The sequence below is a fragment of the Gymnodraco acuticeps genome, unplaced genomic scaffold (genome assembly GCF_902827175.1).
Source record: "Gymnodraco acuticeps unplaced genomic scaffold, fGymAcu1.1, whole genome shotgun sequence".
NCBI lineage: Eukaryota > Metazoa > Chordata > Actinopteri > Perciformes > Bathydraconidae > Gymnodraco > Gymnodraco acuticeps.
In genome coordinates this window covers 7,083,910-7,111,360 of record NW_022991180.1, presented here as the reverse complement: position 1 = coordinate 7,111,360, position 27,451 = coordinate 7,083,910, and the positions used below count along the sequence as shown (strand labels likewise).

At 40.6% G+C, this 27,451-nt stretch overlaps 1 protein-coding gene across 5 annotated transcripts in view; it reads right to left on the bottom strand.

Moving 5' to 3' along the window:
* Positions 1-27,451, bottom strand: part of lrmda (leucine rich melanocyte differentiation associated) — a 207,673-nt gene that overhangs the window by 77,001 nt on the left and 103,221 nt on the right. For 4 of the 5 annotated variants that reach the window (XM_034237741.1, XM_034237744.1, XM_034237745.1 and 1 more), the window contains exons 3-5: positions 23,520-23,594; positions 3,024-3,150; positions 1,506-1,645 (exon numbers count right to left, since the gene is read on the bottom strand). In XM_034237741.1, coding sequence (XP_034093632.1) covers positions 1,506-1,645; positions 3,024-3,150; positions 23,520-23,594 — 342 coding nt within the window. The remainder of the gene's footprint in view (positions 1-1,505; positions 1,646-3,023; positions 3,151-23,519; positions 23,595-27,451) is intronic. The other variant, XM_034237743.1, reaches the window with a different exon arrangement.

The following is a 27,451-nucleotide window of genomic DNA, read 5'->3' as shown; positions in this document are numbered from 1 at the left end:
GTAAATGCTAAATACAATGACATGTTTTTTCTTAAAGATTGTAATTCTGGTTATGGTTTAACTAATAGTTCATTAGAAAGGAAGACACTAGGAAACAATGGAACCTGCTAAGAAAATCAAGTCATTATACTTAACATCTATGAAAGAAAAGAAAAAGTAAAAAAATAATAGTTATAGCCTTTTTAAATAACAATACTGCAGCTGCATTTAAAGCATTTAGAAAAGAAGGTTGAGTGAGCACAAAGTGCAGCTGCTGGTGAGGCGCCGCAGGGAAAAACTCTTTGATCTGCCACAAAAGGAAATTGAACAAACTGATAATTTTCCTCAAGATAAGAGGTTAAAATGTCACATTAAAATATGTTAATCTTTAAACATCACAGAAACAGAGAGAATGAGATGAGACGTTTTGTGAGGAGACAGCTTCCTGTTAGCACAATGCCACATAATCAGTAACCATTGTGGTATAATATAATATAACAGCCTTAAACTCATGTGTTATTGTAGTACTGTAAATGGCCACTGATCGTACGCATGATCGGCTCAGAACAGGACAACATTTAACCTCGGCGCACACTACACAATACTGTGTGAGCGAATACTCTGTTTCTATGTCATTGCACTAATTGGGGCACCGATGCAACGCACCAGGGTATTTCACTTGGGAGACCAAAAGCTCCCGAGGCATTGGGCTGGGTATTTATTGCCCAAGGCCAGTGCTGTCACGACCTGCATACAGCCTAACCTTGTCAGACATGAAATCTGCATCACGCTCAAATTGATGTTTTACTATGTGACACATTATGAATATTACATTACAGGACCCTAGACGTTGTCAGTCAAAACAGAACAGCTTTCCTCACCAGCAAGATAAGCATGCGAGGAGAGGGGAATGGGGGAGGAGGGGAGGCGAAAGTGAGAGAGGGGGCTGGGGGGGAAAAAGGTAGACAAAAAGAGAGAAGAAAGATTATTCAAGAAAGGCATGGGTGGTAAATGATTAATAAGCATCGCAGAGTCAGAAACAAGCACTTAGGGCTAAAACAGACAAAAGAGAGTATGCTTTTCGCCTTTTATCGCATTTCATGTAAAGGACCCTGACAAATGGTGGTCATATTGCATGGCTTGAGGCCTCGCTTGATGTTTAATGCATCATCTGCTCCGGTAAGGCAGGGTAGTAAACACTCATTTGTGGTGGTGACTAGTCACACATGAAATCCATTTTGCAAAATGCAGTGTAGAGGGGCCAGTTGACAAAGCTTTTAGAGTGATGTGGTTAAATCCACAGTCTGCCTGTGAAATGTAGGGGGCTGGATGTTCAAAAAAGGAACATCTCCAAATCCATTACTTACAAAAAGCTATCACTCTGAATAGCTTAGCATCAAAACTGTCTGACTGAAAGTATAAACACACAGACACGGAACGTTATCTATCCATCTATCTAAACGGGTCACAGTAGTTTATTTTTCACATGTATGTGTTACATCAGCACAGTGGATGTTGTTACTGACCTGTATCTCTGGTAGTCGTCCTCATCCTTATCCGGGCTGACCAGCTGGTTGGGGCAGGCCTCATTTCCCAGCAGGCTTAGGTACTTCAGTGACGGGGTCACATCAGCCAAGTGTTCCAGCAGGGCCTCGATATCAGTCAGGTGTCAAAGGGCGGATGTCAAGGACCTAGCACTGTTAATTACATTAGCATTTACTACCCGCACCGCCCCTCCCGGGCCTGTCTGCACTAAAACACGTCACTGTCAAATGTACCGAGGTGCTCAAAGGGGCTAGTCACTGGCTTTGTGAGACTGGGCAGACAGAGGGGCAATTTAAGGTGCAGGCTTTGGCATATAGTAGTGACACAATTTGGCTGCTGCTCTCTCTCCCTTTCTCTCGATCTCTTTCATTTCCTAGGTGGCCGGGTGCAGAACAGTGACAAAATGATGGATGCCCTGTGGTTCAAACAGTCCGTGCTTCCCAGAGCCTTGCTGTGGAAAACTTTTGCGAAACGTGGAAAAAACAAACAGCCCCTAAGCAGGCACATTCATCACTAATACATTCACTTGGAAAATTGAGCCCCAAAGTGTCAAAATACAACTGCACTAATGCAGTGCTCGAGCTTTAAAATGGCACTGTGCCACGACAGGATGTACATAATTGGCCTATTAGCATGTGCCGACCACTTCACAACCAAACTCAGCACACAGTCCCAGACGCACACTTCAAGGAGCCCCAGTTTTAATGTTGACTCTGGAAGTGTGTGTGTGTGTGTAGTGTGCGGGAGTGAACATCGTTACCCAGTAGGATCTGCATAACCAGAGGAAAACAGGACACATTGCTAAACCTGTTCTGAAGCGTAGAGGGGAAGTTCACACATTTTTGACTGATCATAAACAGCCTCGCATGTCTTGAATTTAGGGTGGCTGTGCCGAGCTCTGGTTTATAGTGTTCGCTTTGGGTGGGAGGTAGAACACACAGCACCGTTGTAATCAATGAGCCTGAATGTGAAAATGTGCATTTAGTTACATATTAAATAACTTATTCATTTTTATTTTAGCGAGGTAACGCATTGTATAAAGAATGAAGCAACTGATGAAAATGTAAAAAATAAAATCCTTACTTGATTCACTATAATTTATAATAACTGATATTACCAAACAAACAAATCACACAACATTGTGTGTCATTTTTTTAATGTAGTTTTAATCTAACACTTGATCTTCTTTCAAAATAAAACACATCTGTTATGTTGACTCTAAAATCTGATTCCACTAGAGGTCCCTGTGGTTCAAAAACTCGTCCTGTGTGGAGCTCGGTGACAGCGAGTTCCTCTACTCTCTTTTGCAACACACAGTGCTCCCTGCAAAAGCACAACATGAAAAAACTGGTTCTCTGAGACAAAGGCGGGCTGTATTGACATATGAATGTTAACAAAACACACTATTGATTTTGATACTGATCCCTGTGATATATGCCTGCATAGTCGGCTGCAAATCAAAATGAGAAATGGACTAAGTGATTAGTTTGAAAGGATATTTGGTTCTTATTGAGTGTAAGGGTGTGGAGGTTGGGTAACCTGGGCAACAGGAGGTCATTTCCAAGCAGATTGTTGTCAACGATCAGCTCTTCCAGCTCGATGAACGTTTCAAGGCCTGCCAGTGACCTGCAATGATAAGGCAACAAGGACAACTGTTATGGCTCTAAATCTGGTCAGCCGTTATTGTGCAGAAATAAATACGCCGGGAAAGTATGGGTCTGGGCCTGTCAGGGAAGTGAATGACAAGAATTAGTGGTGCTGAGCTCCCCTGGCATGGTGAGGCATCCTTCAGCAGCTGGCAGGATGAGGGATGGGGGTCACTTGTGAGTAGCCAGGATTCAAAACAAAAGGCTTCAGAAATGCGGCGGGCAGGATGAATTTGTCAATGTCTTGTGCCTTGAGGCGCCCAGTTTCGCCTGACCCTAACCCTCCATTCCCAAGACAAATCACTCTGTCACAGTTCACCTTCACTCCCCAGACACAAATTTAACTTGTCATCCATCATTTTCACAGAGGAACCGGAATACACATGCAATCACAGATGGAATGGAAGGGAAACTTTTTTGCAACTCTACCGCGATAGTGTTGGAATTTTAAGATCAAAGGATGTTTTTTTAAGGAAGAATTTTGCCTTTCTGCTTATTTTTTATGACAAATTGCAACAAGGGCTGTAGGGTCATCTCAACTGTTTCCCTCTCTTTCTCTCTCTCACACATACACATTCACACAGGCATAGAAATGATGGAGGGTGGTGTTAGGAGTAATGTTAGGGCCCTGCAAAGTTCAAGTCATGGAAGGTACACAAAAGCAATGTGTGTGTTGTCTAATCTTTCACACTGTCAGAATGCCATGGTAAAGGGTCCTGGGTGACTTCATTGACATTTCAATCTGCCAAAACTTGATACATACTGAACATATACTTCAAGAATTATTCCGCACAGTTCACACAACAGGTATTTTTAATATTACACAACATTTTTAATTATTTCATACTTTCCATATAGTCAATATTTACTCCAAGCTACATTTCAAAATGCTACATTATAAGTATAGTATGTTTATAGTTTTAAAAAGCAGACATATCTTGGACATTAGGTTACGTCAATATAAATTCCAGTCAACAGGGTCACATTGCAATATGACAAACTCAAGGTACTGTGAGGTCTTAACATGTGCAGCATGACATATTACTCCTCTATGGATCTGACTTGTGTGAACAGCTGCCTTAATACACATCAACTTTAAGATACGTCAACATAACAACTTTATCACGACAATCTGCAAATGAATAGCAAGGAGCAGTTAAGTGCGGATGGGGATGGCGTAATTTACAGTCACAATTATAATGGAAACATAACATTATGCTGCCAAATTAAGGAAACAGATGATGAGTAATTGTGATATAATGTAGTGTACAAAAATACACCTTGATCTATTACGTTGTCAAACTTATTTGTCAGTGACGAGCATTTATTCCACACTTTTAGATAGCCAGACAAACTGTTTTCACGCTCCATCTGCTGTTACTTGTGTGCTTTCTCAACCTGTACTCCACCTAGACTTCGACCCTTCCCTAAAAACACAGATTGATGCACGGAGTGGACACACTGGCAACAACTTTGAACTACAAAGCAAAATGTTGCAGCTTTTGTAGCAGTGTAGAAAACGACAAATAAGCAATTTACTGTGGATGGGGAACGAGGCAGAGTGAGCTGCCTCGTTTTAGAAGACATCAACATTTTGCAAACAAGCACACTTGATATCAACCACAACCGTTGACAGCACCTAGCCAGTGTGCTGGCAAAGCCACTAGCTGACAACCTCTTATCAGGTCTGATTAATGCGCTGGCAAAATGGATGAACAGAGAGATGTGCAAGTTTTATGAAATCCTACTCTGTGTGCCTGTTTTTTCCCCATGTTGCCTCTCAGTTATAAAAGGCAAGCAGGCCCATTAGGCAGGGAAAGCTATACTTAAAACTAAAGAATATTCATTATAGTTTTTGTCTTTTTAGTTATTCTTTGGTTATTATACTTTTGTTTGTCTTGGATTTAAAAATAAATGCTAAATAAATTAATGAACAATCTATAATTGTTAGTATCATCTTATGCTACTATACTTCTTCTGTTTTTTGACAGGGCTGTTTTCTCAAACTAGCTATTTAAAAAACAAACTTTATTTTTCAGCACAGTGATTGCTTTTGCATTGATAGGGAATTCGGTACAACATCCAATTAATCTCCAAATATAATCTATGGCAATCTGTAGTTGGGCACAAACATTATTGCATGTTCTGTTAACAGAGATTGCTAACTAACTATTGCCACCTGTGTGTGTGTGTGTGTGTGTGTGTGTGTGTGTGTGTGTGTGTGTGTGTGTGTGTGTGTGTGTGTGTGTGTGTGTGTGTGTGTGTGTGTGTGTGTGTGTGTGTGTGTGTGTGTGTGTGTGTGTGTGTACAAGGGGCTGCAGTCCTGTGGGTTATGTTATTAGCTGCTCGGTTAAAGGGAGCCGCATGGCACAGGAGGGAGCCTTATTAATTGTTGTTTTCATGTCACCACTGCTGCGTGCACTGGCTGATTTAATCAGTTAAATTCACAGCCAGGGGAGAGCCACTGATTCCCATCCAGCATTAACTACAGTGCAGGGATTGAACTTCTAATACTCTGCAGCTTTCTGTGCTCCCTCTGCAGATTTCCTTAGCTGGTTTCATTACTTTTTATAAGCGTTCTTGTTTTAATGTGTAGGCTTGGAAAACTAACAAAGTTTAAGCACTTCAGTAAACGTACTTTACTTAAAAAAAAAAAAGGAAAAAAAGCTGCTTATGCTTTTAACAAAACTAATGGACATAATTTACTTGAGGCCAAATTCTGTAGAGATTTGATAAATGGCAAACAGGCTAAACCTACACAAAACACGCACATATTGTATGTTTTTATAATGGTAGCTTAATTTGTTGTTATTCACCTAAAGAAAATAGGGAAACTATTCAGTAATATATCTTAAACTCCACTGCGATACTACTGATGTTACAAACATCTGGTTATGTTCCTTTATTAAACTGGAAGTCATTTATGTTTTATTATGAGCATTATATTTTTAACTAAACAAATAGACAGAATCGTACAAATACTATATGAAAAATAATTGACCCTCTGCTCAAATTGCATCACCGTATTGCACACATTTAGAAAATAATCATCTCTCATGTCGTGTGATCAAATGCATTTTTCTTAACCCTCTAACCAGAAATAGAGAGACAGAGACAGGCGGTAGCTTTAACGAGGTGAGGCGATGAATCCTCTCCTTGTTAAGATAATTATTGTCAGAGCTAATACTTCACACGTCTTTACGCTTTGACTACCACTTAGCCTGTGTAAGCTCAACATCATACATCATACGGCCCTGTGTGCATCACTGTGTGCTTTTGAGCTTACATAAGTAGTGCATGTATGTGTTAAAATCTCCATTCTCTGCTAAGATCATGTCTACTGAGCACACACAGTACATGTACCAATATTTAGCTGGAGCAGAAACTCGGCACAGGAAGCCGGGAAGGATGTGAGACAGCAGACAAGGACACTGGAGAGGAGACACTGACCCAGAGAGCAGCCAGATCAATACACTAATACTAATGCAGACATCGTGATTGATGAACCACTGCGGACAACAGAGGGAAGAAAACTCTCGACTATTATTGGCTGAAATGTCAGTCACTCCTGCCAATGGTTTGCGCTAGTGTCATGTCATATATCCTCAGGCAGCAGATGAATAATGGAGAACGGCAGCCTTGGCTCTTTTACATGTGTCACAAAGTCTCTCCCATCCTATGTCTGCTGCTTTTGAAACTGTTGCTTAAATGAATTATAGTTGGTCATTTCTGGAAACTCTGAATAACAAAGGTCAAATGGAGTTTGTCTTGGGCGTACATAACCGAGCTTTAATGTAAAACAACCTCAAAGTTTACCCCTTTACTAAAATGTTGATATAGATCACAGAGGAAACAGCCTTTCATCTAGCACTGCGATACTAAAAAGTTACTGAGTCCAATGTACTTAGGAAAAAACACAAACACTTTTAAAAGACGAAGATCCCTTGCAGCTGCAGTCCACAGTTAAAGGCTGATGTTCTCTAAAGGGTCGCAGCGGTGCAGAAAAGCAATGCACTGTTATTCTAAACTGGGGGCCAGAGCTACAGAATGACAGGCATAATGACGTCCTGTTCAGAAGGCAACAGATAAATGTTTGATGAATTGACCAATACTGGAGCCATGATGGGCTTCATATGTGCATAATGGACTATTCAGAGCACCCTTCAGATTGCCTGCCAGGATAAGGTACTGTAATGAATGGGAATAGGAACTGGACCTGGGAAACACAGTATGTGGACTGCCTTTAATAAACTTAATAAGAAAGGTTGAATGGAGGAGGGCTGCTTAGAGAGAGAAGAGGAGGACAGTCAAGACATATTCTGATGGCTTTTACCATTCTGCACACTGCGAATCAGCTCTCAATCTTAATCAGTAACTCAGCAAATTGGCCATATACCCAAATTATTTTTCTCTTAAGACAACCAAGGTATTTATCTGACAGTTTCCAATAGGAATATACTAAACCTATTTGTTTTTGTAGTAGAATAAAGCGATCGTGAGTGTGGAAAATGCAGAATGATAGCACATATTCAGCTTTGTGTGACAGAAATTGAGGAAGAAATATATCCTATTACATCAGTAGGTCTTCATTAGTGTAACACGGCTGTACTTCATCACTCCAACCCACAACAAAAACACAAATACACATCCAAAAATACAGCATCAAAACACTATCAGGATTAGCTTGCGGTAAATAAGATGACATTATCTCTAACGCATATTAATGCCATGCAACCCCTCAAGTCCTCCAACATCCCTCCTACCACCTCCACACAGCACTGATCAGGTCTGTTCCAGCACTCTTGCCTGCAGCTACACTTTATGGCCTATACGCGCCTCTGTACATGCATCTCGATGGCGATGGTGAATTAGACTGTCATTATCTGTCTCTATCTCCCCCACAGCTCTCCCTTTCTCACCCTCACATGTAGACTGTCAGTGCTCAGTGTGGCACTCCTCTCTCTGTATTTCCAGGCCTCAGGTGGCAGTCATTTAAAGATCACACGTCCAGGACACACATAGCCTTCCCTGAATGCATGTCAATTCACACATGGGAAGGGGATTACACGTCTCCTCCTAGGCAGCTGCAAATTACTATTAATGGCAATGAAAATCATTAGAGTACGTTCGGCGCCGCCAGCAAATCTCTTCTTTATTCGGGTTCACTCTTAATCTGTTCTGAGTATTGCGCTATGCTTGCTCCTGATAGCCTGTTTGTAAAAGCATCACTAGCTACAAAGCTGTCGATTGGAGGAGGCATGTCAGATTGAACTTTACACAGGGTTACATCATTTGCAAACAAATTCAAGCAAGAGGAAAACTGTAAAACATAATTAGCTAACTTCTTTGTTGATGAAGAAGTTAAATATCACCGCTCATTACTCCATGCGCTATGAAGTTATTATGGAAGAAGTGCGGATTAAATTGTTGAAAATGTCTACACCATGGTGCGTCTGTCGAATGTTTAAAGCAGCTTCGGTGTGTTTGAATGATAATACCACTGTGGATCATGCAGTGTCTGAGTTATAGACTACCCCTGTGGATATGTCCTGCTGAGTGTGTGAGGTTAATATTCTCTCTCAATGTCATTAGCGCTGGCAGAGGGGCTGAGAGCACTGTGAATCAAACAGGGACTGATCCTGTCAATGCGCACACACATGCACGCACGCACACACACACGGACGCACACGTTTACACAAAGAGCCAGGGCTAGACAAAATCAAAGCCACTGTACTGAGGTCAGCATCAGCTGGCCTCATGCTTCCCCTTGCATCTCCAATCCCTGTCTGATTAATGACCCTGGATTCACCCTGGCCAAGGGATAAGGACTTGACAGACCTTCCTGTCAGGTCCAACCTCATAAGCCTTGCTTGACCCGGGTTTGGCCTGGGATGAAATCTAAGCTTCAACAATGACCCGATTGAGAGATAGGAGCGAGTTGCCTTTTTCCCAGTGAAGAAGGACATGGAGAGACAACTGCAGAAAGGTGGACGTCCTTCTTAATGTTTCAGGAGGTGAGGTTTGTTACATGGCCAGCCAGAATGACAGCTGCTTTCCATGAACAACACTAAATTGTACACTTTATATATACAGTCTATGATTGTACACTGTGAAATACATCAGACGACAAGGGAGGCGAGGCCAGTGAAGCCGAGCCCCTTCAGAGCCTATACAACACTTCCCTGCTCATAGTGCCTGGACTGTGCTCACAGTATGGCCATGCGTCTTGAGAATGTTTGTATTAAAAGATTAGTTGTCTATCCACATGACAAACACCCTCCTCTCTCAGTGAGCCGGAGCTGAAAATCAATTCACTGATGGCATCTCAGTCAGTGAGGACATCAATGCGGCACAAACAAGCCTTCATGCATGCTACACAGCCTCACACATCTTAAGGTGTATACAACACTATAACATTACAGTGACAGGGTCAATCAGCCGAGGCCTATTGCTATGAGTACACGCCGCATAAAACAAAGAGTTTTTCATGAATAAAACAATACACAGATATAAAGTATATGTATACAGAATATGTAACTGGAAATGAACTCATGTACTCTTTTAATAAAATAAAGGAACCATTAAATAATAGATGCTGCGATCTGTGAGGAAGGATCCCTCAGTGCCCTGTCTGTCTGTACGCTCCGTCATTACAGTGTTCAGGCTCAGTGCTCGTCAACATTTCCCTGAGAGGGGGAGCCATCCCCGCATTACGTTTGAGTGAGTTCAACTGTCAACTGCCAGCCATTTGTATGCCTCAGCATCCACCTAATAGCAAATAATCACTACCCCGCGCTCTCTTCATGGCAAATGATCGATGTTGTCTTGAAGTCTGATGGATGACCCTGCCACAGTGATGTCCAGGCATGCATTAAAAACCACCTCTATGAAATGCCTGTCAGTCTGATGAAGCGGCACACACAACATCACAGGCGTGTGCACATACTGACACGGAGGAATGCATGCACGCAGATAGAAGAGAAAATGAACAAAAAGTGAATTCAAGCAAACGATTCAATTAAACAATAAAATGTTAATTCCTTTATATTAGTGGGAAATGTTATAATGTGACAGGACCTGTGGGGTGATTGGTAGACAGCATTACAGGTAAAATTCTCAAGTACCACCTGGGATGCTTCCTTTCTTTCTGCCTCCTCCCCGCTCTCTAACACACAAACAGCTCCCTATTACCCCTCGGTGTTCAGATTAAAATGCACAGCACCACAATCTTTGATCTCCCACTTGCTGACACAAATCCTTTCAAGCCTCAACATTTTCCTGCAAAGGTAATTAGTGGCAATTAAAAAGTTTCGAAAGCAGTCTACGGCTGCTGTTGATGCTGGTGCTCTGGTGCGCCCTCCGTCAGATTACCCATCTACCCCCCTCCGCAGGTTCTACGGATGTGTGTGTCAGCTGTGTTCCTGCCTCTTTTCTGCAAAGGATCCCATAACCAGACGACACACTAGTCAGCCTAGAACGTTTGTAGAAGCAGGATGAAGCCCAGTAAGGGGTCTTACTGGTGGTTCTTCCCCCCTGACAAACCTGTGCTCCGCAGGAGAGCATGTAATGACATATGTAACAAATACAAATCCCACAAATAGAACAGGTGTAGTCTTTAATTGGGATACCCTATCTTGGGGGGCTTGTTAGCATGGAGTAATTAACTTGATAAGGGATTCAATTTGCTGAAAATATCATTGCGGAGAAACATATAATTTAGTATGAACTGCGATTTGCATAATGACAACAAACGCAACGACTCCCCATTCTTATGGCATAATAAATAAACACATTAGTAATTAAAGGTCTTCCTGTATAGTGTGATTACAGTAATTTGAGATAAAGATATAACTTGAGCAGTCGAACAGTGCTATCATTCATTCACCGTCCATCCTTTTTTGCTTTCATCAAGCCATTATTATGATATAATTAGCTGCCTTTCTAGCATGTTATTAAGTGGCTTGCTGAGTGTCAGGTACAGAGGCGTCTCAGAAATGACACACACAAAAGCATTATCGTTCCACAATGTTTCAAAAAGATAATTACATAATTTCAGCATAGAGAGCCGACAGAAAAGTGATAATTAGACAAGTATTCCTGCCAATTAAAAATATCAAGCCTTGTGTGCCTTCTGTAATTTAGAGCTTGCTGCACATCCATGTACAACATAATACAATACTATTGCTCCTGTAACATTTCCATAGAGAAAATAATGTAGTGACATTATATCAACAATGACCTACCATTTGTTTTCAGTACATCTCAAACAGCAAGCACTCGACATTTGAAGGGCCTTCTAACTCTGTAAAAGGTAATAAGTATACTAACACTTTCCAAGATGACAACGAAGGAGTATGTCTTGTCTCTAACAAGCCTATTAATAGGCGTAATGATTGACATGAAGGAGTGACAAAACAATAAAAGCAAAGGAACAACACAGTTATTGATTTGACCTTTGGGATAGTTCCTTTGTTCATCGTTGTTGTTTTTGCCTCGTCTTACACCTCGGAAGGAGATAATAGAACATGTCGTAGCGCAAGGCAGTTTGATATTGAATGCCATCATTTTAATTTAAAAATTACATTCTCTGTGACATCTCTGTCAATGCATAATTGGCACTGGATCCCAGTTTGGATGTACATATTTATCATTCAGCGTGAGACACTCAAAGACAGCGACAGATATGTTACTTTGATGGGATGACAGTCAGATGTGGAACAAAATAGAACTGCAAATCGACAGTCGCGCTGTCAGTTAAGCTTTTTGTCACAAACTTGCACATAAACATGCATGATTAGAAACAGCAAGCGAGCTGTGGGCTGTCCTTAAGCTCCTGAAGTGTGTAAAAAGGCTTACTTGATAGCAAATAGTAGAGCAAATAAAAAATACACATTTAGAAGAAAATCATAATAAATGATTGACACTTATTGGGAAAACTCTCTATACATTATGAGAGACTGCACTTGAAAAGCTGCACTGCATATTAGTTGAATGTAAGGTTCAAAAAGTTACTTATATAGTGTATACATTGGTCATATTACATAGCATGTTGAGTATTGATTATAACAGTCTATGAATAAATAAAAAAAGCTATAACACGAGATGTAGTGATCCATATGCACACATCTTTAAAAAGAAATCTATAGAGATGGAGATCAGACAACCTTATTGCATAGCATAGGCAGTCGAAAACCTAAGGGAGTGATAGCCTATCATCCCAGTGTAAACCACAGACAGCAGTGCAGCTCCCTGAGAAAAGAAAAAATAATAACTCCCTACACTCTCTTCCCTCCCCTTCTCTTCCCATGTCTTACCGCTGGCCCATTACCTTTACAGAGTGAGGCTCATTAAAGAAGGCAAGTTGAGTCAAATCTTTCTGTAATTCAGCAGAGGTGAATTGCCATCAACATCATTAACTGTCATTTCTCTAACTCACTTCAGTACTTGTGAAGTGTTCTTTATTGTGTAATGATCCAAATCTCTTCTCTAAATTGGCCCTCTTCAAAGACCCTGGAGGACATACCACCCATGCAGCCGCCTGGCATGCTAAAGGGCCAGATTAAAGGTGGCTCCATCATTACGTTCCTCTCTGTGCTTAAACAGATCCAGCATTTCATCCTGCGCTTCAGCTAGCAGGCAGCGTTCCTCAGAAGGAACAGAGTGGAAGAGAGATCAGCAGACCAAAATAGATCAGTAGAGAAAGGGATATTGGTTTCTTCAAACATGGCTGTGTTATATATGTAGGGTCATACTTTCTACCTATTATTTGCATTTGGTTTGCTGCATCACAGGACATACACTGTGTCAATAACCTTCTCTCCATTCCATTCAGTTTGATACAAAATAAATACTGTTTGCTGATAGTTCATTGATCTCATAGGGCCATTGGTCAGGCTGGCTCCATGGCTAATTATAGTGAGAGCTGCCCTGCTTGTCATGCTAGATGTCCTCCAAGTCCTGTCTTATTAAGAGAAGCCTTCTTTGTGCCTCTGCCATTGTGTGTCCCCCAGTGCTCAGTATCATGCTATGAGGTGTCCTCCAGGCCTTGTGTTGAGAAAAGCCTCCTTTGTGAGGCCACCATTGTGTGTCCCCAGTGCTGAACCCCCTGCTAGGTAGGAACACAGACAAAGTGCAGCAGGGGGATGCTTCTCAGGGCCCTAAGACCTACAGTAAATCTTCAAACAATTTAGACAAACAAAAACGGCTGCTGTGCTAGGGTGAGAGTAGACAAGGGAAAGCAGATGAATAAGCAACATCAATTACTGGGGCTTTGACCTGCAAGCCCCCACACCATGGCACACATTTCACACCAAATCGCCCCAGATTGAAGTTGACACTGCTGGAGTGGAAACACTGACCCCTCACAAGGCTAGCGCTTCAAACTTAAGAGCACAGAAAGGCAGGGGGGACTGACAAACTACATAGACCAAGGCCAACGTGGAAGAGAGACAAGGAGGAGGGGTATGAATAAAAAAACACACGCATAATAGGTCCTAGTTTGTTTCAAAGTGAGACAAAATGGCTCAATTTGAGCACTTAGGCCAATGAATTGGCCCAGCTGAGGTACAAGAGGAACATGCGAGGGGACAACCGCATCAGGCCACTGATAAGGAGCCTATAAGAAGAACAAAGCCAGATGTCCAACAGGCTTACCAGTGAACCTGAGTGGGACTGGACCCTCTTTAAAGCTTGTTTTAGCCTCCCAGCTTTACTAAAAGTGTCGCTTCCCCTGAAACCTTTTTACTTAGGCACAGAAAGCCTCCTTCTACTTTGTAAGCTTGGACAAAGGCAAAATAAACACATGGGTCACATTTGTTCAACACACAGTACACTGCTCAAATAAAAAAGTTTCTCAAAGACCCATTTCAAGGAAAGATACCATTTTGGTGTTATCGCTTACTTCCCAATAGCACACTTTGAAAAAGTGCCTACTTTCATTATAGCTTTGATTGAAAACCCAATAAAGGAGTGTATGCAAAGGTGAGAGAAGATCACACCACCCTATCACTGTTTGTCAATACAGTGTTAATTAATTAATAAACTGCTCTGAAAAAGAAGCCCCATTCTGACTAGAAGACATGTAGTCTAGCAGCAGCATAGCAGCACATTGACACATTGGGAGGCATCATGCTCTGGATAGAGACAGTCCTTACAATCTCCCAATTAGCCAGAGGGAAAGCAGAAAATATGTCTCTGGTTCACGGAGCAAGCGTGAAACTTAATAATATGACATGGCATACAACAACAGAGTCTTTTTATAGCCACAAGTGAAAATGAAGCAAAAAGAATAGAAAAGGAACAAGAAGGAAAAGGTCCCTACTGTTACTAGAAACTTTTCACTGTTGATTAAAGTCACATGATAAATGTGATACACTAGACACACTCGAGTAATAAACAACTATTAAGGAATTATAAAACATAGGAAAGGGGATCTAGCATTACGTTTGTGGGAACAATACCTTACGTGAGTTTGAAACCATGTATATAAAAACACCCAGTATATATTATTTATTTTAAATCTAATTATCAGACCAAAATGTATTCTACTTCACTCATACAGCACATTAATGATACAGACCAAAGAAAACTGCCTGTTCGAAATGCGTAATACCGCTGTGATGGCAGTACTCAAAGGTTAAAAATTACATTAGATTTCAACCCTTGATAATTTCTAGTTTAATAATATGAACATTATGGAGGTCATTAGTAACATTTAATGAAAGTCTAAAACCAATTTTTCCGCCATGAAACCATGACACATTGACAAGGAGACAAGGAGGTCTGTCAGGCAGGGTAAAGCATTATTCACGAAAAAAACCTTATCAGAAAACTATTTAACCTATAAAGCTCTGTATGCTTCACTAATGTATAGGACTTAAGTGTGGGCATCCGTTTCAAACAATGGATCCATTCACATCCTTCCCTCCGATCACAGACGTTCACACAGAATGATAATGGAACCTGCGGCAGTCAAGCAGCCGTCTTTGCAAATGGAAATCCAGAGAAAGGTAGAGATGGGAATCATTTTATCTAGTTGACACACATTACAACAGAGAATTTCAAAAGAGTAAGATGGAAGCTCTCAGGTCAATTATGGTGTCAAGTCTGTCATCTTGCAATGAAATATATACCTTTGAAGAACACTTTGCTCGAGGGATGGGGTAAAAAGGATGGGAAAATGTACTGTTTAACCCAGAGACCACAGAAGAATATCACAGATGATGGAATAAAACGTGGTATGATAATGGCCCGTTTTCACTGAGCACACTTTGTCAAGAGGGACAGATTAAACCCACTTCCTGAAGGGTAGTATCTAGGAATACTAATTTGATGGCTAAAGCTAATTAACGGCACCAGCTGAAATGGATACATGGTCATTAACAAAATCATGAAGATAATTGGAAAAGGTTGTTTTCTATACACTATGTCTTTTTAAGTTACACTGTAAGCTCAACCAAACAATATTCTGTATTTTACGGTTTTATTTTGTAGAAAATCAAGCTTGCTAAATAACTAAACTATGCCATTGACACAACTTTAAGTGGGGAAATAGTTTAAAACACACCCACACACACGGCCATGCACACATATACACACACAACTTTGTGTTTCTTCAGCCTCTTTTAAATTCTAGTCTCCAAATGTAAATGTCCTCACCCTCTGTTTGAGATATAAAATACTAACCTTGAGACAGTGAATGACAGAGGGAATTATGGGTAATTGTAGTGTCAGAAAGGGAGACAGCTGTATGATGAGATTCTGTGTCATTTAGAAAATCAGAAACTTAAGAGGCAGTGTGACACATTTCTCCCCCTCCATCCGACAGGGCTCCTGACATAGATGGTGATAATTTCCAGGAGAGGGAAAAAGAGAGACAGAAAATAGTGAGTGGAGAAAGCACAAATGAAAATGGAAGTCGCAGAAAGAAAGGTGTGATTTCTCCTCTTCCATATGCAGCGTGGGCCAAGTGATAGCCTGTGTGCTGCTTTCATTGCTGGAATCAAGACGAAATATCCCCTTACATGTCAACCTGCCATCCAGATAAGAGGTGTCTGAAGCTCTGTATGAGATTAATACCTCCCAGCTAGAAATGACACAGGATGTGAAGGGGGACTTTTGATCTCTGTGTGGTGAAGCAAGTTCAGCAACAGTACAAGAATTGCCTACGAAGATACATACTTCCCACTGAGGTCAGACATGTGCACGGACAAGCACACAAAATATACACGCCTTACATTATATCCAAACCATAAATAGAGAAAAACAACATTAAGCGCAGTTGTCAGTTTACACACGTTCACTCGGACTTTAACGAATAGGAGATAAATGAAAGGATGAAGTGCCTGTCAATTTAATGAATTCAATAAAAGCAACATTGTCTGCTTTGACACATTTAAAAAAGCGGTGACATGTAATTACTGTTATTTGTAGAAATAGCCTTCATTATCATCGGTGAGGGCCCTTTCGGCAAAGAAGCTCGACAACCTTCTAATGGAAATACACTATGATATTGTAGTCTTGTGAAAGAGGAATTTATTTAGGTCTTATAATGTTGCATCTCACAATATGTGGAAACAAAGTAAGACAGTTTACTATACTATGTACTGTATTACAAATAAATACATATATATTAGTGGTTTCAATGGCAAATCAGTTAAACAAATTGGTACCACAAGGACTAGTGTTAAAGCAATGGAAAAAGAAGGAAAACTAAGTTACACTAAATACAAAAAAAGAAATATCAGCAATAGCTTTGAACCTGTGTCCACTATGAGAGGTTAACGCAAGGCAAAATAGTATGTTATGTCTGGTAGCTATGTTGGGGATGTCTGTTCTTATTAATGTTATCAAGTAACTAATTGACCCAATAGAATAATGTAGTCAAGGTCGTTTAGCCGGATTATAGGAAAACATGATATGATACCTTGCCCAATCTATGCATATATCAGTGTGTTGCAAATTATACAGAGACAAAACGATGAGACACTCCTAATGTTATACAAATAGGCTACAGAAGTCCCCAGGAGGTACAGTAAATACATTTACAATAGCATCACATCCAACCAATGTGGAATATCTGAAATACTGGGTCGCTACAACAGGAGATGCTTGCATTTAATTACTTTGACAGTCAAAACAACCAGAACTATGTTTAAAGCAAAGTAATGGTCCCCGACTCAGACTTTACAAATGTTTTGTTATCTAGCAAAGTATTTTGCAGATCAAATATTTTCTGTACAATCATTGCCCTCCATGATGCCACGAAATCAAGCAGTTTACTTTACAACATCTATGTACTGAAGATAGTAGGTAAGTATACTTGCTAGCAGAATAATTGCCAGTTATAACTTTTCCTTAGTCTCTCAAAGATGAAACACAATTGATTTGAACAAATAATAAATCCAGAACATTCGCTGTATCGCCTAATAATCTACTGTATTAATGACGCAACAAAAATCAACAAGTTATATCTCCTATACTGAACTACAATCAGTTCCAATGCCGAAGCAGGACACCCAGGAAAACTATAAATGTGGCTCTACTTTGATCCGTATGACGCCTTTAACCTTCAGATGGCCTTGGTGGCCTTTCAGGCAAATACATGTTTCCTCAATTGAACAGACAGTTCGACCTGATTCCCAACTACAGCCAAAGCCCTAAAGAGAGAAAGTTGCGGTTGTGTGAGAGGCTTAGGCCCCATTTACACGGGAACGCAAATGAAAATGAACCGAATTCGATATAAAAAAAGTCTTCCGTTCACACACAATCGGCTCAATTAACGTGTCCGTTCACACGGGACCGCTCAACCCTCTGGAGACGCTGTAGTACATATGCCGGGCCTGTAAGTGGCGTTGTACTTCCGCCACAAAATACACCAAAAGCAGCGAAGAAGACTTCCCGAGCATGGTTGCCCTTCTGTTTATTCTCCGCGGTGGATTTAGCAGCAGAGGTGGGGAGAGGCAGGGCTCTGGCTGTTTCTCTGTTTCTCTGTTTCTCCCTCCCGAGGCAAGCGTGTGCTCCTGCTGTAAATCTGAAAAGTGCCGGTCAAAGGTCTTTTTTGTTATTTATTGAGCTTTAAAACAAATTAATAATGACTCTATATAATAATATAAGAATAATACATGGAGCCTCTCTTTTCCTCCCCCTCTCCTGCTCACCTCCACGGGGGTGAGCAGGAGAGGTGGGGAGAGGCGGGGATATGGCGTATAGGGCGTACACACGGAGCCGTTTGACCCCCCAGACCGTTCCGTCCGCAGATCTATCCACCTTGGGACCCGTTATCGTTTGAGGGGTCCGTTTCCGCGGTTCCATTACGGCCTCGTGTGAACGAACGGGCTATATGAAAGAGAAAAGTAGCAGATACAACCCGTTTCGTTCCTGTGTTAACAGCGCCTTAATGTGAGACCATTTTTATTTAATTTCCTTGTATTAGAATGAACTGTGTATACAGGACACACTGGTGGACTCACGTCTTATACATGTACTGGTGGTAGGCTATTGTATCTACAAGTATCAAACCACAGGTGGATAGCAATACTAGTCAGATGGTGTAACATTTGCATATTAACAGTTTGATCAAGGTTAACAAGAACTTAATAATTATATGTTGCCAGCATGATCTTTTACTAGACAATAGTGTGTAGCACCATTCAATGTTATAATCATCAACATTGTTATCAAAATGATCAAATAATCTTTATTAGGACAATCCACTTTCAAAACCAAAATGTCTGAAGCCCAACACAAAGAACTGCCGTGGTGAGAAGACAAATGATGCTCTGAGTAGAGAGAAAGAGAGAGAGAGTCCCCCTTTCTTCTGTTCCCGTTTCATTCCCTGCTATTTTCTTCCCTCCGTTCTGCAGTTGTGTGTCCTGACCTTGCAGCTTCTATGGCCCATCCATCTTGGGCTGCTTAGCCATTTCGCTGGCTTCATACTGCGCAGATTAACACAATTCATCACCACAATCATCCTCCATTCATCACCCTTTCCAATGAATGTTTTGACATCCAGTTAATTTTCTGCTGATGATTTATCAAATTATAATTACCATGCTCTGAAGGGCTCATTTATTATGTTGATACATGATAATGATGCCAAAGTGGATTGAATTTTAAGTAAGTTCTCCCTGCGATTATAACATATGCGTTATTGTGAATAATGCTTTGCGATTTGATTCTTTACAGCCTGGAAATTCCTGAGACACTCCTAATGATATAAAAATCAATGCAAAAAAAGGAGACAAAGTGAGACTGTTAATTCCATTTTTTTACAGAACAAATAGTTTGGCTTGGGTGCAGTAAGCATGAAAAAGTTCAATTAGATTCAGAGCTCCCATCTTGGATGCCCAGTAATTAAAGAGCGCACTAATTCAATCAGGGAGTAGGACTGAGGCAGAGGGAGTTAGGCTGTTTCTTAATAGGTTATAGGTTATTTCTCACATACTGCCCTCATAGGCACTTCATTAGCCTTCTGCCGTACGATTCACTCAGCTTTTCAGCCTCATTATTATCCAGGTTTATTAAAATCCAATGGCGGCCTATCTGTTTCTATTACTGAGGAGATGACCAGCCTAATGCACTAGGTCACAGTTAAGGGCAAACACACCAACGGCTGTTTATGAGAAGTTAAAGAGGAATAGTAATGGCTATCGAAAACATATTATTTTCTATCCGTAATACTAAGTAGTTGTGGGTGCATAACTAAGCCATTGTAAGAGTAAACGCATATGCATTTACCCTCAGCAATAACCTTGCTACATATGATAGATGATTACATCTTTTTAACAGAGCACTGAATTCACCAAGGCCAAATTGGATTTCATTTGGTCCGATTTGTTTTCCCTTTGTCATTGCTACTGTTTATTTTTTCCAAGTTTTGTACAGGCGCTGACATCTGATCCCGCGACCCAAGCTTAGACACCGTGCTAAATCACTGGTCAAAAGATGGAGGCGGTTTGTGCGAAGCTGCAGTGCATTCTGGGGCACGGGCAACCAGCTCAGGGAGATGAGGGCTTAGGAGGTGTTAAAGGTTATTGAATGCTGGAGAATTCTCCTGGCGGCGGAAGCATTGTTTACAGCTATCTATATTTTTTTACTCTTTGCCCTTGGGCTGCGGCCCATAAACAGAGCTGCTATCCCCCACACCCCGGCTAGTGGAGAGTGCAGAGCATAATTGTGAGTCCCCCTTGGATGTCCCAAAAGTGAAAGATGTGTCTGGTAAGGGAGAGAGGTCAAACACGAGCATGGATATTTATTACATGCACTGCAACCAGATGGAGGCGGCCCATCCATCAAGCAGAGCTGTCACGCTGGTCACAAACGTTTCCCATAAAGACAACCCCCCCCCCCCCCACACACACCACCACCCCTCGCTGCTTCTCGCTCATGCTCTGTGAAAGCAGGAGGTCCATCCGCATGGGAAGAAAGAGAGTGTGAAAGAGCGAGGAGATTTGTTTTGCACAGTTATGAACTTTAAGACCGGCCCACCACATTCCCAGTTTGACAAGCCTTTCCATGACTCCATTGGCTTCACCATTTTTCTCTCATTAGTGCTTTCTCTCGCTTTCTATGAACTGGACCTGGCCTATTTTTAGCAATAACTTTTATCAATACAGCAGTGACCGGCTGGGTGGACGGTCAGAAAGGGCACGAAAGGAAGGCATGCAGCGAGACAGCTTAGGGAGATGGGAAAGCAGTAGAAGTGGGAGCAGTGGAAGGGCGTTTCTGACACTTGCTCCCTCATTCATCAGGCCCTCATAGGCCCGTCGGTGACAATGAAAAGATTTCACAATACAGCCGCGGCAGAAACTCATTCTGGCCCTCATCCATCATGCTCAGCCCGCTAGCCGTTCCACTGACCTAATCTGTGATGCATCGCTGCCTGCACCCGGTTCCTTAAAGGCAGGCTTCATTACTGTGAGGGAGAGCAGGAGATAGAGGCCAGGGGCAAAGGGCTTGGAGAAAAGCGCTGTGATAGTCAGATACACACAGAGACTTAAGGCACATAAAACACTGAGACAGCGAACTGTCACAATCACACACTTCCTACAGCAAACAAAACTGCAGTACAAAGTAGAGAAGTAGGGTGGAACTGCCGGTCAAATTAGTCTGATTACCTTGAAAACTGTCTAACTGTCATGGAAATATCCATCCAACAATCTAACAGCCTTCCTCCCATCCATCAATCAATTGATTAGGCAGCTTGTTACTGTCACAAACAATTTCCTATTCAATGACTGAAATAACTAGAATCAGATATGCAAAACTCACAAATGCAGTTAAGCAAAGTTTGCTTGAGATACAATCTCTGCCTTAACCTGAATTTAAAACAGACATCTATTTGTATTTCCCTTGTACTTACCCTTGTCTACATCCTTTCCAAACATAAACCCACAGTATGTTGTGCCCCCTGCACTGGACTGCTGAATGTTACTTAACCAAAGAGGGGTTGGACAGAGGGAGGCTGTCTACCTGACCCTGAACCAGCTATTATGGTGCCTTATTCCCTAAACCACTGCTCTGGGTCTGAGGCCAGACTGCACTGGCAGCTCCCCCTCTTATCTCTTTAACTGGTCTGTCCCAATACCCTGTTGCCCGCTGCTTAATGGAGCCTGTCCCTGCGCCGAGGGACAAATTCAATCAGGCTCCTCGCTAAACATCTTCAAATAACATTGTTTCACCTCTGAGGGAAAGTGAACATTGTTGCTATTGAAATCAAGGCAACTGTCTAGGTAGCACATGCTATACATGCTCAGCCATCTCCAGAAATGGGAGCAATACTTGTACTGTAGGTCCTTTTTACAGTTCTTTATTGTATTACTTTGTGGACAACATTGCCACCAAGTCCAAAAGGTAAAGAAAACAAAACAAAGCTGGTATATTGGTGTGTTGTTTTAAAAGCATACCAGTAATTGCCATACTGCAATACCAACAGTCCAAACCAAAAGCTGATCTGCTTGATGGTGCCTGGCAGGTGTTTATCCAAGCTAGGTTAGCTCTTTCACCAGATACACTCAAATAATAAACTGCTTAGTGTTTGATATCCTTCACAGCCAAGTACTTTGAAGTAATGTAACAGTTAGCAAGGTTTGTACACTAAATCGTTGTTTACAAAGCTGTAAAATGTGATGCATTCCTCATTAAAATACAATAAATACATCAATGAACTACTTACATCAGTACATTCCTGCTGTTGTGTATTTCTTTACACCAGTAACAACTCAGTCTTATATGTCTAATAAACAGTGTAACATAAGGCATGCTGTCCAACATAATCCAAATGGAAAAGTAATCTTCAACCCATCCTAAATTGCTATCAACGTAGGCTCGATGATCATTTTACCATCAGACCATTCATTGCATCATACATCCTCCCTTGTGGGGGCTGGAGATTAAGTAGACAGCTAATTGACAGGCCGGGCTGCCCAGGAAACACCAACAAGACAGATCAAACTAATGGGAAGTGTTTACAAGCCTTACATCAGCACAGATAACATCTGAGGAGAGATTTTCTTTAAAGCTCCCATAAATCACAAACATATCAAAATGTATACCATTGTGCATTTTTTAAAACACATCCAAACAAAGTTGCAGTATGTAATAGTTGTTTACACTGTGTATACAAAGCATTAGAATTACATATTATATAAATGCTTGATAATTCAATATTCAATATTTGTACTATATACATTATAAATGATTACCCTTTGTATTGTTGTCAAATATAATCCTGTTTTGTACAACTATTACTGATTTTAAACAATCTTCATGTCAATATTCCACATTTTTGTTGTTGTTGTTGTTGCTTGTGCTGTTCATGTGTGTGCGATAATTAAAGGAAACAGCAATAGTGTCAGAGTAGAATCTATAGTACATAATGTCCACCCAAATGCAGAACAAGAAGTCAATAAAGAGCACTGTATTCAGTAAGGATGAGAGCCTTTCCTGTCTGAGAGAGATGCTTTTATAGAAAGCCGTTAAGGAAGAGCAGAGTCCTCAAGTGATTTTTTGACAATTTAACTGGTTCTCCTGACACATTAAATGACTATGCTGACAACTTAACTGCACTGCCAATCAATATTTCCTATTACTGTCATTGGCAGAGAGAAAATAAAAATATGATGTTAAGGTCAAGCCGGGAGTGACAAGACATTAAGGCCCTATCAGAGCTGCTTATTAATGCAGATAGCCCATCAAAAAAGAGAAGTTGTATGCCCAATGATGCCTATTCAAGGTTTTTCTTTAGAAATAGTCAATTATATCAACACATTTTAAAATGCTATGAGATAAAGATGACATTTTTACATAGTTTACATAAATTAGGAATATTGAAAGATTATTATTACTCACTTTACATTTGTACACAGTGATTTCTTGAAGCAAGATATGGACTGGCTGACTGTTTTCCTGTTCACAGCAGAGAACCTGCCTCGTAAAAAACAAATGACGTTAAATGCAACAACCCCATCAATAGCAAGCCGCTTAACTCCACCCACAGCATTACAACCCAGCAGATTCCACATCAATGTGAGGAGGAGACAATTAACCAGGGGTTTAACATGTCAATCATGTCCTGTCAACCTATCACACTTGCACTCTCAGGTCCGCCTCCTACTTAACTCCCTCTGTGATATGCTGCTGGCAGTTTGGATGGCTTGACTGACGGCAGGCCTGATCTGGGCACTGGGAGGCGCCTCTGTGGATGTCTTGGACATGAGAGATGAAGATTGTGGCGGACATGAGAGGGTGAAGCGAATGGCCGAAAAGGATATGGTGTGGCCAAAATTAGCTGTTCTGTCCTAATTAGATGTGCAAAGCAGCAAAGGGGCTCTGCTACTATCATGATGAGAGTGAGGGGAGGGCTAACCGGGCAGATAGACAGACAGTTTAAAAGATTCACCTCCTTTTATTGATTGGAAAAGTGCACCGATGTTGTGCACAAAGTTCAGTTCTCCATCAGTCAAGCGCTGAATTTAACAGAACTAATCACACACATTCTGTATGCAGTAAAACACCATCAAAATATGCAAAATCAAACTAAAATACCCATGATAATCTCAAACCATCACCTGTTACGTGTCTACAAAATGCAAATATATCCAAACCTTGTAAAGTTAAAAGTAGAAAAATGTAATATAAAATATAATTGGTAGGCAATTATCCACCATTATTCTAACTTAATGGGACTATCTAACATATTTAACTGTAGTCTAGAAAGAAAGGGTAAATGGAAAGAGACAGAGTGTGTGTTATATCAGGTTCATGTAGGCAGAAATATGGGCTGAACCCACTGGCTGTGTATCCCATTACTTTGCTCTTTGCTTCCAACCCTTTGGATTCCATACCGTTCTGTTAACCATCAGCAATTATCTCCCTGTCAGAGCTAAAGGTAACAAATTTCCCCCCATCCAGCCAGCCGCTATCATCCTCTGGACACCAGCATCAACTGACAGCAGCTAAATCACGCCAGCCAGCCAAGACTCCTGACAGACAAATACACTACCTTGGAAAACCTGGGCCCATCACTCTAAGAGGGGAGGGGTGGAGGAGAGGAAGAGGGAGTCTTTCCATGCTGACCTTATACTTCTTCCCTTTTTTCCTGCAACCCCCCCCTTCTCGCTGTAAGAGATGGACTGCCCTGTATTCTGTAAGCACAGGCCCCGTTCCCAAATAAGATAATTATTAATGGAGCTTTCCTTGGCGCTGGTTTATCTTGTGCCATCACACCAGGTCCAAGTTTCTCCCTTTTACAGATGGACACAGAGAGCTGGGGCTATGAGTTATCCACACAGCACCCAGCAACAGCAAAACAATACGGAGGCTCCAACTAAAAACACCATATTTCTACTACCTGGGAAACTTTCTAACACCTGCTTTGAGAAGAGGAATCCACACATTAGGTTATGTGTCCCCTGAATAATCAGCATGTTAATCAACATGTTTATGTGAATGACTGGATCAAATAAAACAGCATTAGTAAATAAATGATTTACAGCCAATTCATATTGTTCCTTAAGTTTAATCCATAAATCATGCATTAAAGCTATGAAAACTTTTTTTTGTGAGTCATCAACCTTTCTTTGGTTGAAATCAGATCAAGACACCATTTTATAGTCTGAAATTATTCGTTAGTCAAAGAAATAGTGATGACAAAAAATGAATATGCGACTATTTGATTGTTGATATACTGTATTGGATTGAGTCAAAATGCAGTACATTCTCTGTTTCTTGTCTCTCAACTTTGACACATTTTCCTGCTTCTTCCCGTTTCATATTATACATTTAATTATTTTGGTATTGAGCTGTTGGTCAAACAAAGCTAAACAAAAAATGTAAAGATGTCTTCTCGGCTTCGGAAATTGTCACATCATTTTGACAAAATATGAAATGGTAATGAACACAAGGAATGCCCACTGATATGATATAACTGTTACTGATGCCTGTGAGTGTTATCTTAAACTCACCACAAAATAACAGCAGTAAACAGGTTGACGACCAAAACATCAATAATCCAAGGTGAGGCAGTGGTATGCATACTTGTGCAGATTACTGTGATTAATGTCACAGAGTGACAGTGAGGTTAGGGCGACAATATGATTCCTATTCTAAATGGCATGACCTTTCTTGTGTGTCAAACATATTCACCATACAAGTCACTGGCACGTCGTTGCTCATCAGCATATTACCTTTCCTTTCCCTGCTGCCATTGATGTCATTATTTTTAATTATATTAAAGAATTTCGCACTTTGAATGTTCCAGGTATCCCACATCGCAGACGAGGTCAAATCACATGGGCTAGAAGGTGTAAATCAAGTTTTCTTTGCATTACATTAAGTGGTTCACAGCTTTAACAGCTCTTACGTTCAGATTACATTAGCATACTCATGCAGGTAGATTTCTGTGTGTGACACCCTGTATCAGTAGGGGTGAGAGAGGAGGGGAGCTGTACCTGACAGTGACCTGTCAAGCCAGATAGGGTGTGTTTAACGATAAGCTGTCTGCCTGGATCACACACACACACACACACACACACACACACACACACACACACACACACACACACACACACACACACACACACACACACCACACACACACACACACACACGTTTCAACCCCCCAAAAGGTTAGATGTAAGACATACAATCTATATATATTTGTATTCTATAATCTATGTCCTTTTTATATTCTATAATACATATTGTGATTAATTAAGTATTAAAAACCAAATCAGCAGCACAAACATATAACAACAATTATCACACACTCACTTGTGAAATAGGTGTGCTTCAACTAAAGATTCCTTTAACTATCACAACAATGTGTCTTTTTACAATTCTTTGTTTTGTATTGATTAATTGTTAAGTCTATAAAACATCACCACATATTTAGGTTCCCAGGCCCATGGTGAGGTTGTCAAAAATCAACATTGTTCGTAGACAGAGAGGGTGGGTATAATTTGAGAGGAAATCTACATTTTAAGCAACTCAAGGTCAGAACAACTCTGAGAAGTACGAGTTTAACAACCTGTGGGGTGATTTTATGGAATGGGTTGGAGCAGGAGTTAAAACAAAGCACAAGCATAATTTAGTTTAAAAGGATGTACAGAAACACTTTTTTGGAAAAATATGAGAATGAAGAGAGGTGATTGAAGATGAGACATGATTGTATATGTATGTATAAATGTAAGTAGGAATAACTTGCATAATGATTTAAAGGACAATCATTGATCAAGTAAGGGGTGGGAATTAATAAGCATTTGCTTCCTCCTACTCCCTTTCGGACACATATGATTTATTATTATTATTAATATGAAGACATTTTTTGTTTTTTTGTTGAATATACAAATATTACCATGAATGTGGATAAATACTGTATTATAACAATACGGTATTCTGTTTTTCACATTTGTTATTTGTTATTTTTTAATCTGTTCGAATTAAAGACTGAAAGAAAGAAAGAAGCAGCAGCCTAAAACCTACAAATATTACTTTAATAATGGCAACAACTTCAACTTGAAAACGTAATTTTTCATCACACATCATTTTCCATAGATTGAATAAGCCATAGTTACTTCCGCATTCAGATGTTTTATGCTAAGTATTAATAGAGAGAAATGTAAAATAAGTAGTAGCAGTATTATGACGTTATTTTCAAATGTCATGTATTGTAAACCTTATTGTAAAAGTTAATTAATAAAGTACAAACTAAATATTCATACAGGTCATGTGGTAATATTCATAAATAATGTAACAACTAAATCCATCACAGGTCATTGAGG